Source organism: Phragmites australis, chromosome 3 (assembly GCF_958298935.1).
Source record: "Phragmites australis chromosome 3, lpPhrAust1.1, whole genome shotgun sequence".
NCBI classification, from domain to species: Eukaryota; Viridiplantae; Streptophyta; class Magnoliopsida; order Poales; family Poaceae; genus Phragmites; species Phragmites australis.
The window spans coordinates 15,791,544-15,806,693 of NC_084923.1; the positions used below are offsets into that span (position 1 = coordinate 15,791,544).

Here is a 15,150-nt window from a genome sequence, read left to right on the forward strand (position 1 = left end):
CTACTTATGAGTTCTGACATGATTTGAAATTTCGCATTGCATATTTCAAGCCACACATGGTGTTTACGTTAACCAAGTGCAGCAACAGGTTCCCAATAAAATCTGCTTTCTGGACTGCTTAACCTAAATCTTAGGTAAAATTAGGTTGATACCATCGTAAAAGTGTCTATATTGAAAAATACCATCGGCTGTGAGTATGATATATGGGCCCACTTCTTCTTATTAAGGTATTAGCAATGGAAAAAGTCCATTTCTCATCTCTCAACTATGAATCCAGTATAAATTTCGTCCCTAAATCGAAAAACCAGATTTTTTTTCACCTCTAACTTCTAAAACTGTTTGGAATCCGTCCCTCAAGCCTTTTGAGGCTGATTTTGCTTGCGTGGCGATGTAGTCAATTCTGACGTGGCACGACCAATTATTCCCCCTCCCCTCCCTCCTCTCTCTCCTATCGTCTTCCTCGTCTGCATCTAGTATTTACAGTCTTGCTCTAAGCTCATTGCAACCATCCAATCCCCTTACTGGTTGACTCTACTTGTCATCTCTCCTCTCACCCCTGCTCAGATCAGCTGCGCAACATGGCCGCCTCCGCTGCCAAGTGCCACTGCCGCTTCAAGATATTTGTGGCCGCTGACGGCTACGGCCAGCTGCTCAAGGACGTTGTTGTTGCACACCTCCCCCCCCCCCCTCAATTGTGTTGCCTCCCCTTTTTCCCTTAGTTTGGCCGTCCTCCTCCTCGACCCATCCACTTGCCGCTCTCGTGGTGGCTTGTAGACATCCTTCACTCCCGTGGCGGCTGGCAAGAAGTAGAGCTGTCACCCTCGGCTTCCGTGTGTGGCCTATAGGAAGCCACCACCACCATGTCTTCTATGGGCGGCTTCCCACAGTGTCACATCGTGGCACTATAAGGTAGCTATGAGGCTGACGAAGTTCACCCTTTAAGGGGATGCAGCGTGGGCAGGGCCAAAGGTCCGCCAGAGGAGGCACACCTGCTCTCCTTGTCATGCGAGCTCAGGACGTGGGGCCACCTCAGGGTCAGCGTAGCCAAGATCGAAGTAACAGGGTAACCTCGGATGGGGAGGCCAGGAACGCAGGGCGAGCACGGGTTTGGAGGCTTTCGTGCGACCATCTGTGCATGCTTCTTCTTCAACCTCGCTGTTGTGGGCGTCATTCTTGGGACAATTGTGGGTGTCACCATGAAGGCCCCCATGGACGACTTGGGTGAGCCAAAGCAGCCACCCGTAGGACTCTACTCCCCGTAGCGAGCACCAAACTGCAAGGTGCATCCATGGAGATGTACGGACACATGATGTATCCAGTGAGGAAGAAAGAGATGAGATGAGTGGATTTGAGGCCTTTTGGCTATGGATCTGCTGTGAGAAGAGGTGGATTAAGTTTGCTCAACTATGGTGGCTTAGATTTGATTTTGCTTTGTTCTGATTCGGGGAAGAAGGAATGGTGCAGCTCATCTGCTATTTGTATTTGGGGAAGAAATGGAACAGGGAAGAGGATGTTTAGCAAAGGAACAAGAATAAAGAAATGAGATGAGATAAAGAGATGTGCCGGCTCAGTATGCCTTCCGACGTCAGATCTGACTCAACATCGCCACACAAGCAAAACCAGCCTCAAAAGACCTGAGGGATAGATTCCTAATAGTTTTATAAGTTAGAGGTAAAAAACAATTCTGGTTTTTTGGTTTATGGACGAAAATTAAACCGGGTTCATACTTAAGGGACGATAATAGACTTTTCCTTAGCAGGTTGGATTTGTCATGAAAAGACCAAAATATCCTAGGCATGACTTAGGCTCCAGCGGTTAGACCATCCCCAACTGATTCCCGTCAGGATCTAAAATTTTTCACGAAGGAATTTTCATTCCCTTCAGCGTTCCAACAGTTTCCCTTTACTGTTCCCATTACTAAGGAATTCCCAAGTTCATTCCTTTTAGGACAAAATTCTCTCTTCTTTTTTTTTACAAATTTTTTTTAAAAAAAATTGTTGAAGATAAGAGAAAATAAAGGGAATAAAAATGAGAAAGTAAATCGGGAATGAAAGAAAATAAAGAGAATATGGTTAGGATTAACACGTTCGAGACAAAGCTGGATGGGTAGGACGGTAAATTTGACGGAGGAAACGGGGATATTTAGTTATTTGCCACTCAATTGGTGTGACTCATCCAAACTGCCATTATTTTCGTGTGCAATTTTTGTGATGCCATCAGATCTGCGAATTCTTAGTTGTATACCACTTTGGACCCTTTTGCCCGTACCTTTCTTCTTCCTCCATCTCCTTCCTATGCTGCTCCCTCTCCTGACCGAGCTGAGGTCGTTGGCCAGCCAGAGAGGTCACCATCGTTGCGTGACAGCCATGGACTCGTCGTTGCGCCCTCTTTCACCCTCAGCAGTCATGCAGCTCAGCCTGTGACGGTCTTGGACCTTATCCCCGGCGGTGGCCATGGAGCTCGGCCTCGCCGCCGCATCCCAAGGCCGCGGTCCAAGGTGGTGGAGAGGAGGAAGAGGGAGCTCGTTAGTCCAAGGGAGGTTCTAGACCAGGTTCGCGTTATTTGTTGTCGCCATGGCCGCTGTTGTGCGTCCTTGCCGCAGGGGCCGACGACGGTGGCTCTTGTGAGCTGACGAGGGAGAGGGGGTGCTTATTGACCTTGCCCATGAGCACATCTCCATGACCTACATGGTGACCACATCAATCATGCGGAGTCCGTGGCAGTGCCAGAGGCAGACACGACGGCGGCGGCGGCGGCAATGGCCGGAGCAGGAGGAGAAAGATGGTATAGAAGAGGCAAGAAAGAAGAAAGGGGTAAAATTGTTAATAGTGGTACGAAAATAAGTAATTTACAGAACCAGTGGCAAGAAAATAATTGTATACCGAAATAATGGTAATCTGAGAAAACGAGGGTTTCGGGGTCTCTACCCACCGAATCCTCGTGGCGGCGACCACTTGGTGTTCGGAAAGGCGAACGGTTCCTCGCCATGGCGTCGGAGAAGGAAGCTGCGCTCGCCGCCGTGCCCAACGACAACCCCACCATGTGAGTCCCCTCGCCCTCTTCTACGCTTTTACTGTTGCAAGACCCCCTCTGATTTGTAGACACCTTGGTACGCTCGGTGTCAACTGCTTGACTATCATTTGGGAGATTGTTGATTGAGCAGTTTTGATTTCAAATGAGGGTACTGACTCATCTGTCCCTCGTGTAAATTTGCAAGTGGGGGTTTTTTTGGAGAGGGGGGGGGGGGAGGAGGCGTGGAATTAGTACGTGCAAATAGGGATCGATTAGGTTCTAAGCCTAATTTTAGTTAATAATGAAATGATAGATGGTTTTTTGAATCATTTGAGGCAAATTGTTTCTCCATAGGAAGTCTGAGCTTCTGAATTGGTCAGCTCTTTCTTAAGAACTACAAAGATGCAAAAGAAGGGGTTAAGTTTAATTAGTAATGAGATATGGTGCTCTGAATCATTTGAGATTAGTTTTCTCGCAGTAGCAAGATTGAGTTGTTGAACTGGTGACCTCTTGTTGAAGAAATAAGAACTAAGATGCAAAAATAGGTTGAGTATCTGCATTGTGCACATTGCACAGCAAAGACTTTGGTCAAAGTGTATCAGTTTCTGATGCCTGATGCATCTGCAGATTTGACAAGATCATCAAAAAGGAAATACCGTCTAATGTGGTTTATGAGGATGAGAAGGTATTGTACAGTATAGCTTTTCTCGATATTTCGATTTGATTAAAAATATTCTTGTGGATAATTAATTGATAGCTGCTTTGCCCACCATTCTTATGGGCTTTATGTTTAGGAGAAGGGAGTACGAGAATTACTCTTCTGATAAGCCTGTTATGTTTGCAATAGTGAGAGTGTTGTTCTCAACTAGTGTTAAATGCAGGAGATGCCCATAAGTTGTGTTTGTGTAATGGAAAAAATTGATTAGTATCTGTGTGTGCGTGCCAAGCAATCCTTTAAAACTTGGGGCATGACACTGGAAAAATATTCTATTACAGGGGGGACTATGTTCACATGCTTTATAAATTGTGACGGTTACATTTTGTTAATGAACTTGAACACTAATTAATTGAGCGATCTGTGCTACTTTGGGACATAATTAACCCTCAATGTTGCATTGTTTGTTGTAATCTTTCAGCTGCTCCTGACATTGTTGAGTTTTAACTACTTCAAAGTAGAAAGCATGTTACAAGGAAAAACTCTAATCATTATATCCACATGTTCTTTAGTATTGTAGGTTTTTTCACTTTTACATAATTTGTTTGTTAAAATGAGAACAAGCAATGAGGTTGCGCACACAGTAACCATGCATGTTGTGCTGCATATGGATGGCTCCGTGTCATGTATGGTGGATCACAATGTCAATTTTCATGATGGCCAGTTCATGTAATGAAATTTCCCTGTGCATTCTTTATGGGCCCTTACAGTAGTATAGGAGAATCAAAGTACCATTTTGTCAATGGCAACTGTGTGACAGATCACTAAATTGCAAGGTTCTGATTAAATTGGATGCTCAGTTGATTTCTGCTGTTTATTGCTTTGTGAATGGCCTAAATGTACATCCTGATTTGTGGTGTAAGCTATTCGTTTGTCATCTCTGAAGGGCATTGATCTGATGTTTTGGTTCCAGGTCTTGGCTTTCAGAGACATAAACCCTCAAGCTCCAACGCACATCTTAATCATTCCCAAAGTCAAGGATGGATTAACTGGCCTTTCAAAGGTAGAGTTTCACTGTTCATCAATTATCAAATTTATGATTTCCATAATTTTAGGCTAACTTTTCTCATCATGGTCATCAATACGTTATATGCTAGTTTCCTCGAATTTACTATCCTCACAAAAAAGAAAAACATTTTATTCGTGCCATCATCCCAGGCAGAAGAGAGGCATGTAGAGATACTTGGTTATCTCCTATATGTTGCGAAAGTGGTTGCAAAGCAGGAAGGACTTGAAGATGGCTACCGTGTTGTCATCAATGATGGCCCTAGCGGATGTATGTGCAACTGAAATCCCTTAGGTCACATTTTTGACTGACCACTTGCCCTATCAACCACCTGATATTTTTCTTTGCAGGTCAATCTGTTTACCACATCCATGTACATCTTCTTGGCGGCAGGCAGATGAACTGGCCCCCAGGCTAAGAACCACACGTCTGTAGATCAGTCTTCGCGGCAAGGATTTGCGTCGCAATTCTATCGAATAATCCCTGTAATTTCCGTAAAAGTTAGCTCGCTGGACCTGTGCTATACTTGTGGAATTACTGGAACCATCCTGCTGTGATTTGTGGACAATAAAAGTACTTGGAATCTTGGATTGACTGGCTTCTTATCAATCTGATCAATGTTTTCACAAGAGTTACTATCCTCCCTTGTCGAGTAGTTGTGGTTTCCTGCAATGCCTAACTTGTGGGATGCAAACGACGATTATGACGCAAGCTTTGATTTTTTTGTCACCGCTAAGAAGTTGTTTCGTTTATCTGTCACTTCAGACTACAATTATTGACTCAGATACTTTCATATTTTATTGGTATGAGTGACATTATAATCATTATTAAAGGGTAAATCTTTGAGCGGCAAATCATCGACTGCATGATCCAGAGCTGCCCGTGGCGCGGTAAAGAGTCTACTGGGCCGGCCACTTGGGCCAGAAGATGGATGGCGAGTGGATCAGACTTCAGAGCGAGGCTCAAATGGAAGATTTTTTGTAAAAAAAATTATAAAACTAGACGTCTACCATTCTCTTATGAAACGGTTAATAATTTAGAAATTATTAACCTCACAAGAGTTACTATCGTTGTGAGGGCCCGACGTCTAGTTTTGTAATTTTTTCACGAGAAATTTATTTATTTAAATTTTTAATGAAAAAATATAAAAATAAAAAAAAGCTCAGATATTTCTGCGGTTTCGTGACAGCTTGCGAGGTTTGGATTGTGGCGAGAGGACGGCCTCAGCTCAGCTCTCTCTTCCTCCTCCAGCTCAGTAAGCTCACGGATCAAGCACCAGTGAGCGAGAAACTAACTTGAAACCGCCATGGCCATGGGGCTCCCCGGCCTCCGCTGCTGCGACCTCGCCGCTCGCAGCTTGCTCCCTCGGCCCCGCCCTGCCGCGCAGGCCTCCTCCGCGCGTCTCCCCTCCCCGCTACTCCTCTCTGCAAGCCCCAGGTATTCATTCATTCGCCACCGCTCCTTATTTTCCTCCTGGGCTCTTGATGTCGCATGCACTAGAGAATCGAATGGCGAACGGAGATAGCTTGAGGTTTGTAGTTGATGCTGATCCACTGATTTGTGCTCCTGCCCACAGCTGGGGACAGTATTGGGGAGGAAGTCCTACGCATGTTCCTTGAAGAGAGGCAGCTGCACGGCGATTTCGTCGCCAAAATCTCTGACATGGTTTGGAGGAGAAATGGCGCAAATGTTGATGTGTTAGAGGCGACCTCGGGTCCAGAAAATGCTGCAAATGTTGCGCAACCTGATGTAAGAGCATCTCCAACCAAGCTCTCATATTTGACCCCCTATTCCTCTTATTTAGGGGCTCCTCATCCAGAAATCATCCCTTATTTCTCAACGTGTTCCAACCGATCCCTTATATTTGACCCCCTATATTCGAATCATCTCTATTTTATTAATATCCGGTAACTCTCTCTCCTCTCTCTCCCCTCTCTTCCTCTCTCTCTCTCCCCTCTCTCCCAAATGAGGGGTTGGATGAGGAGTCCCTAAATGTAGGGGGTGAGGGAGGAGATTTGAGGGCTCCTCAAATATAAGGGGTCGGATAGGGGGTCGGTTGGAGATCAATTTTCATCGTTTTTTCCTCAAATATAGGATAGGGGGTGAGAAGAGGGCTTGGTTGGAGATGCTCTAAGTTATGCAAAATCGCGCTGCCGTCATCTACTTTTGCAAGGAATAACTGATTGACCATTGGAATGCAGGTCGGGGAAGAAGTTACAGGTGAGGGAGTCTTGAGGCTAGCGGCGACCAGAGATTGGGTATCTGGTGAGAGCGACCTGCCTGTCCGCAAGAGGCCTTCTGCTAAGGTCTGTCATCGTGTTATTTAGGGATTGTTGTTCATTATTTTGGATTGTCAGAATGTTATTGCAGAAATAGCTGATTGAGAAATGGGAATGTTTTTTCAAATGATGACAGGATAGACAGAATGAGAGCGACAAAAGGAAGAACTCAACCTTCTGAAATATGAAGCAGTGTGATCCCTCTCCAGTTTTTCGTCTTCTTTGAATTTTTTCAGAACAAAGAAAACTGCTTACCATCTACTGATGCTCATGATTCTCTTGCAGCTCAAGAATGAATTGTTGCTCTTGGCCACTGGAATTGGAGCAGCATGTAGTTTATACTGTCTCCTGGTCTTTTCTCTTGAGGTACAATTGACATAAAAGAAGAAGCAAGTACCTTTGCGCTCACCATTAGGGTTGAAAACGGACGGAAACGGTCGGGAAAACCCTCTAACCGTTTTCACTTTCACATTTTATCTCGAAAACGGAATCGAAAACGGAAAAGTCGGAAACGGGTACGAACTCGGGAATGTCGGGATATCGAAAATGAATTAATCCGAACGGAAACATGTCGGTATCGGTCGGGAACCGATAATTCAAACCGGACATAACCGATCAATTTTCATACACTAGATGTTTGAATACTGTCACACTAGTACACCACATTCAACCATGTTCGTTCACATAATGACATATGAGTTACAAATAGATAAATTCACACACCGACACAACATAGTCACAATAATAGCCTAATAGGAATATAGGATAGCAAAAGTGCAAAACACATAGACAAATATTCTTCCACGTAGCCGACAGCTCATCACTCATCAGCATCATTCATCATATCCATCTCTTGATATTTAGATTAATTCAACTGAACTAATTAAAAAGAAAAATCAACACCACCAACGCAAAGAGCAAGGTTTGCAGTCTTGCAGAAGCCAGTAAGCACACTGGATTCATAAGAGTTTCTGCCAATGGGATCATATACAGGTAGGCACATATATGCTATTAGCATAATGAATAAGATATCCTTTTCTCTTAATAAAAGAAAAGAGGATTGTTAGGCCTGTGTGCTTCAGCTTGCAATGCCTGAATCTGAACAACATAGCTGAGTCCTTAAGACCTTAAGTCAGAAAACAATGTGATGATAACACTCCATCTGTTTTAGTACATGTACATTTTCTTGAGGATTATCCTTTTGCAATGCAAGTCCACTATGAAATAAAGTGTAGCCATTGCATTTTTTCCAACCACTGGCCATGCTTCCAAGGCTGTGTGAGAGAGAATGAGTGGTTAACCATTAAAGTATCTATTAATAAGGGTAAATATGACCCAATTATTAATCATTTTTTAGTTACTTCACCTAATTGATCTGTTAGCAAAAGGTTACCAGACATATACTGTGAAACAGAGAAGGTTAAATAAAACAATAGGTAAACAAGAATCTCTTGCCTTGCTTCTTCGGTTTTTGAACTCTTATAGAGCGAAGCTCCTGTAGTTTCTCAACCATAAGGGCAAGCTCAAGCTGAAAGTGGAAGATTTGTATTGAGAAAATTAGTTCATTTGGAATCAAGAATATTATGCCGTTACTATTAACTAAAAAACGTCCATACAAATATAGAATCATTAGTAGATTAAAATATAAATAAAGCAACTCAAACAACTACACAATAATTATTTGATTGCATAACAACTCTTGGGGGAGGGAGGGGGAGCAAGCAAGAAGGTAGTGGAATGATGGCGCAGAAGTCGGATTGCACCTCAAAGAAAAATATACCATAGTTTTAGATAGAAACTTCCAGATAAAGAGATAATGGAGTTCAGAGGGTTCCTAAATTCATAAAACTAGAGAATAGAATGGTGTAACTTAAAGCTTGCTTGCAACTTAACTTATTCAAATTCAGTTCGATTGCACTTCAAAGGCAAATATAACAAAGTTTTAGATGGCAACTTCCAGATAAATAGATAATAGAGTTCAGAGGGTTCCTAAATTCATAAGAAAACTAGAGAAAGGTCACAGGTCACAAGAATATAAAGGTATAACTTATAGCTTGCAACTTAACTCATCCAAACTCAAGTATCAGGTTGTATTAGTATTCAATAGCACATGCAGATACACTTGCAGACAACTAATGAAACATAGTCCTCACAGAGAATAGAACTTTCACAGGACACCCTAAGCATGAATTTGGTTCCAATATTACCTCAGATTTTAGACGCTTCCTTTCCTCATTTGCTTTCTTCTTGGCAATCTGTTTCATGCTTTCCACCTGGTTTGCATGTATACCAATGAATCGGTTAATCACTTAATCGTGGAGCCACAATGCTGTCCTACTACAAGGTATCCTTACGAATGAAACAACATTTTTCACAAATGAAAGGCACCTTGCGTTTCGCGATGTCCTTGGCTATTTGCCTAGCTCTCCATTCATCAGCTTCCTTGTCGATTCTGTCATAATCTGCACACTCCTATGAAACATCAAGACAATGGATGTCATCCAATAGTTGGATTTTTGGTTGATTAGATGTGAAAGGAACGTCTTCGCAAAGATAATGAACAGTAAAAGGCAACGATAAGTGCCACCTTCTGGAAAAGCTCCGCGACATGCTTTCTTTTTCTCTTCCTCCACCACTTATTTCTCTTGGATTTCTGAAGCTGGCAGAGCGCCTGGTGCCTGGCTGGCGGAGTGCGGCTACGGCCTACGGAGCATCTGGCCTCTAGCGGAGTGGCGGCTGGCGGGCGACTGCGCGGAGGTGGAGCTCTGGCGGCTGGGCGAGGGTGACAGTGCGACACGGAAAGGAATAGCCGAATAGGGGTTCAGCTGTTCAGGAAGTGGCGGCAGCAAGCTAACAGGCCGTCGGCACATGGGCCTTAGTGGGCTAGGGTTGATGTATTCAGGCCTTATCTCGCGAAGGAAAAATGGGAATATCCCGCATAAAAACGGGAAAATAATAAAACGGACGAAAATAGCTCAAACCGTTTTCGGTACCGTTTTCGCGAGACCTATACCGTTTTCGTCCCGTTTCCGAATAAGATCCGAAAATACGAAAACGATCGGGAAAAAAAGGGATACGGCACCGAGACGGGACGGGATTTTCCCGTTCCGTTTTCATCCCTACTCACCACAAAACACTTTAGTAGTGTAAAAAGTAAAATACTAATTATATGCCATAATTAAATGCTTCCTTGTTTAACTTTGAACTTTAGAAACCAACTGATAAGATTAACCGGTTTGTGCTTCCATAACTGCTCCAACTGGGAAGTAGGCATCATAGAGTTCATCATTTATGTATCCTGGGCCTTGCATCGGACTCATGTTATTTTTTGGGTCACAGATTTGACCAAATGTAAGGGGATGCATCCAACATACAACTTGATGTGTCGATGTCATGTCTAGAATCAAAGGTGATCTTTAAAATGGTATATGAATGGTTTCAACATTTAATGGACATCCTAGATAAGATCATTGACTATGCCTTTGCTTAGATATCATATGATTCAGTAAGTTAATGAACAGCACAATTTTCTTTCCCTAAATGGCTAAATATGGGTGATTGATGTGACTGAATCTTTAATACTCTTATTGAACAGGCTGCTATTAGTTATGCTTTTGGAGTTGCTTTCAGGTAAGCTAAGTAATTGTCTGATACAACTTAGTAGTGTTTAATATAGTGCTGCTGCTACTGGTCCCTTGTGATATGTGAACATGTATTTCTTCAACTATACTGAAGCTAGCCACTCTTATGTTGGAAAGTTGTTTGTACCTTCAACTTTTGTATCGGCACACAGACAACCTGTCAAAGGATGATATTCCAGAAATTTTTCTGAAGAACAAAGTGAAGAAGAAGTAGGTTTCAAGATGTTGTAAGCTTTAGTTCGTACTCCGTTATTCTATTCCTCACATTCCAATAGTTTCAATAATTATTCATTTATTCCTATCTATGCAAACGCTAGAATTGGCATCACAAGCGAAGATTTGAAGAATACAATAGAGAAGACCTTGGGTGGCACTTCAGTAGATCTTTCATCTCCAAGGCTTGTGATTCCTGCTGTGATTTTTGGTTTGTCAGCTTTATCAGATCACTTCCAGAGCACCATTTTCAGTTTTGAGGTAAGTGCACCACTCTGCTATTATACTAGACCTCATTTAGTTGTCAGAATATGTCAGATTTATCTTGTCCGTATGTATACACATAGTATTTCAGTGCTCGTTTCCCTGTTAACTATGACAATTATATAGCAAGGATATTATCATGAATCCCTTAGTCCAAGTGACTAATATTCCCTGTCTGGAATAAGTTCTTCCACGGACATATTCTGAATGACTGGCCCTCTTTGTGCAGCTTCTCCCAGGGATGATGGGATTTCCTTGCATACAAGGCTGCAGCCTTGGTTCAAGTCTACAGAGATAACGAGGATCTCCGATTGATACTTCCGGAGGAAGAGGACACTGACAGCTAGGGATGACAATGGGTCGGGTACGGGCGAAGTAGATCCGTACCCGACCCACCATCCGAATTGTCTTACCCAACCCGTACCCACGAAGGCTGACGAGCGAAATTTTGTACCCGTGCTCATGTCCATCGGGTACCTGAAATCCATGGGTTGCCTGTGGGTACGTGAACAACAAGAAGTCCCATTCAACAAGTAGAGCAAATATTCAGGGTGTAATTTTCTATGTAATATTGGAAAGTGGGCGATGTAAGCAAATTGAGGACAAAGAAGAGAGGGTAATCATAGTTCTGCAATCAGAGTTTTGCAAAGCAATAACTAATCAACAGGGAAATATGAAAGAAAACTTGCAAATACCACAACATCATTCTCTGTACTCTCCCGTCTCCACAAGCCAAATGGGGCATCAAATTAACTCCACATGATAACGTGGTGTCGAACAAGGTCTCGATAATTTGACATCCACAATTCTGATTCTAGGATACCGAGACTCAAGTGTCATGGTGGCTCGAACAACGGGATTGGTTGGGGCTACTTAGCTTGATGCTTCATGCTTCATGCCATAGGATCGGGACACGACGTCAGATCAGGCAAGGGACCAGAGATCATTGTCGGTCGTGTGGAAGTCGAGCGTGAGGATGGGTAGGAGGTGCTCTCTAGTGCGTAGATGAGATGGAGTGGGAGCGCAATGAAGCAGATCCAAGCACCGCCCATACCACGCACCTCCACCTCCATTCCACTGCCGCCGATCTCCAGTTGGGGGGAGCTGAGAGCTGGCTGGCAAAGGGGTGGCAGTGTGTCCTTTGTCTGGGAGTGTAGCGGCCGCCTGTGGCCTGGTCACCTGGATCCACAAAGGAGGCGGTTGGCGATAGCCTGATCCTCTATGTAGGAGTGCAGGTGAGGAGTGAGGAGCAACAAAAAAAAAAGCTACCAATAGCATCTCCAAGAATCATGATATCACACCTTTTATCATGAAAATAACGTGCGCGGCGTAAAAACCATCCTTTAGCAAAAACGCTATCTCACACGATATTTCTAGAGGCGCTCCAATTCTTCCTCCTCACCACACGCCAACCTCCTGGGCTGCCATCGAGTAACCGCTGACTTCCCTCCCACCTTCCTCCACTTCCCCATCGACTAGCTGCCCGTGGGGTCCCGATTTAGCGCCGGGGACGAGCTCCACGAGGATGACTTCCTCTTCTTGTCACCGGACGTGCCACCGCATCCCGACAGGCCACCAGCCCATCTACCGACCGGTCTTCTATTCTCCTACCCCTGCTGAGCCTCATCCTCATCAGTTGCCCCTGCCGGTCTTCTCGAAGCCGTGCTCTGCCTCTCTGTCTATAAGCCTGCCGGACCCCTCCTTCGGGTCACCTTGTACAACTCATATCAGTCCCTGGATCATTAGCTGGTATGCACATATTTCCAATAGAATTAGATATTACAGGAATCCATCAATTAAAGTACGATATTATGGTACAATACAGAGTTCATTACAATAAAAGCCCATAGGCATAGTTAAACAAAGCCTCACAGCGCAACGAAAATAATGCAAAAGCAACCCAAGCCCTACATGCAGCTTGAGTGTGGATAAAACCCATCTTTTGTATTCTTCATCTTCACCTTCGACGAAGTCAGTCTCTAGATCATCTGAATCCACATATAGCAAGAGTGAGTACATAAGGTACTCAGCAAGCCCTGCCTCAAAATGAGACATTAGATGCATAAAAGTAGATCAAAGATAAGGCTGAGAGTCTTTAGGTTTTGCAGAAAGCTAGTTTTCGATGCAATGTTCAATTTCCAAAGACTATTTTAGAACATATTTTAGGAACACATAAGTTGAGTTTATGGAGTTGTTGGCCCTGAGGGAGATATTTCCATTCCGTTAGTTTCCACACTTCTTTTGCCGGTGGACACACAGTCCGGGATACTCCAGGCACATAGCCAACTCTTTTTGAAAGCACGGGCACACTGCCCACTCACACGCCAAGGAGGTACTCACACCGAAAAGCTAATCATTGTTACCGAACCATAGCATGTCCTTAACCGAGGACACGTCAATCCGAATATGTTTAACACTCTGCAGAGGTTGTACACTTTACCCACAAGATATGCACAAACTCCAACCTTAGCAACTGGTGGAACTGTTATAATGAGATGCAACATCCTTACAACATAGCCACAATATCCACTCACGGGGCACTAAGATACCAATGGTCTTAGAATATTCATGGGAAGGACCACTTAGCAATCCCAAGGCTCTGACATAGCCTTAACAACATTCACCAGCCAGACTTTGGGTTACGCACTGCCCAAGTCTTCTCCTGGTCCCTGTTGCCACTACCGTCCTCTGAGTGGGTACCAAACTAAGTTGAAGGGGTTGGGTCAAGTCCTGCCCATTCAGGTCATGTGATTGTACGATTGAATACTAGGTATGATGTCACGGTGAACCGGTCCTTATACGACCGAGACAAGTGTCTTCCAGTAAGAACACCACAAAGACAAACCTTGCTCTAAGGAAATTTCCACCTTTGTATGGTACCTTACTCACCCTCGTTAAAAACACACTAGAGTTTCCACAAACACATCTTACACACACCAAGCACACAACACTTCATATTTTTTGAAAAAGCATGATTAATATATGTAATTATCCCAGTGCTTTCATTTGAGCAAATCAATCCAGCATGCTAGTAAACAAACATTCATCCAAACAATTATTATAGTTGATGTTGGGGACCTTCTAGGGTTTTAACGGAATAAAAGTGATAATATCAAATCATGGCATAAACAAGCCAGGTCATAACTACATTAGCATATATTTTTAAAATTACAGTTATTAACTTAAGCATGCATATTCCTATAATTTAAAACAATGGCTCTACGGTTGTGTTTTAAAACATAGGATCAACATGATCAATGATGTGGAACTTGCCTTCGTTGAAGTCCTCATCCGCTCCTTTGTCAAACTTCAGATCCTCTGGGTCTTCTTCGAACACTTCTTCTTCTAACAAACGCAACAAACGGCAAAAGCGCACGTATAAGCAATCAATCAAATGATTATATTAAAAACTAATTAAATTACAAAAAATATGAAAGTTACATGATTGGGTAGATCTCGAATTTAGATGAATATCGGTGGAAGAATCGGCGAAAACAAAGTTAGGACGGAGGAGAAACGGGCTTTAGAAGTTTTGTCAGGAGGAAAAAATAGAAAAAGAAAAGGAATATTCTCAGAATATTCCTCGGCTTGGCTTAGGGCGGCTTGGCTCAGGGCTGGGCTTGGCTCGGGGTAAAGGGCGGACCCACCTGTTAGCGAGGGGGGGGAGAGAAGATAAGGGAGAGGGAGAGGCGGTCGGCTCGGGCAGATTGAGTAGAGAGAGCGAGAGGGAGAGGCGGAGGGAGAGAGGTGATGGGGGCGGTGAACAGCAGTGCGCCGATGACGGAGAGCAGCGGCCAGCTCCGACGAGCGACAGGGTAGGACGGTGGCGATCGGATTCATCCCAGGTGAGGGCGGATCTGGACAGCGAGGGCGAGGGTGAGGGCCAGCAACGAATCGAGGCGGGAGAAGCTCCGGTGATCGGCAAAACGGAGCGAGGATGGTCAGATCTACATCATGATGGAGACGGCTCGCGACGAGGCTAAGGTATGGGGCCGGATTTGAGGATTTTGGGGCTTCCCA

The 15,150-nt window shown here is 44.0% G+C and overlaps 1 protein-coding gene and 1 pseudogene across 1 annotated transcript; both read left to right on the forward strand.

Moving 5' to 3' along the window:
• Positions 1-2,109: 2,109 nt before the first annotated feature.
• On the forward strand, positions 2,110-5,362 carry LOC133912400 (14 kDa zinc-binding protein). Its single transcript, XM_062355105.1, has 6 exons — positions 2,110-2,130; positions 2,904-3,042; positions 3,640-3,697; positions 4,641-4,730; positions 4,886-5,003; positions 5,084-5,362. Exons 2-6 carry the CDS (start codon positions 2,987-2,989, stop codon positions 5,149-5,151), a joined length of 390 nt encoding a protein of 129 aa, XP_062211089.1. The 5' UTR covers positions 2,110-2,130; positions 2,904-2,986; the 3' UTR covers positions 5,152-5,362.
• Positions 5,363-5,903: 541 nt separating this feature from the next.
• On the forward strand, positions 5,904-11,835 carry LOC133912401 (uncharacterized; annotated as a pseudogene).
• Positions 11,836-15,150: the final 3,315 nt, after the last annotated feature.

Bases quoted from the DNA above. Each gene is read 5' to 3' on its own strand.
- LOC133912400 (XM_062355105.1), top strand. From the start codon at position 2,987: ATGGCGTCGGAGAAGGAAGCTGCGCTCGCCGCCGTGCCCAACGACAAC. The intron at 3,043-3,639 runs GTGAGTCCCCTC...ATGCATCTGCAG, and splicing joins CCCAACGACAACCCCACCAT to ATTTGACAAGATCATCAAAA. The intron at 3,698-4,640 runs GTATTGTACAGT...TTTTGGTTCCAG, and splicing joins TGGTTTATGAGGATGAGAAG to GTCTTGGCTTTCAGAGACAT.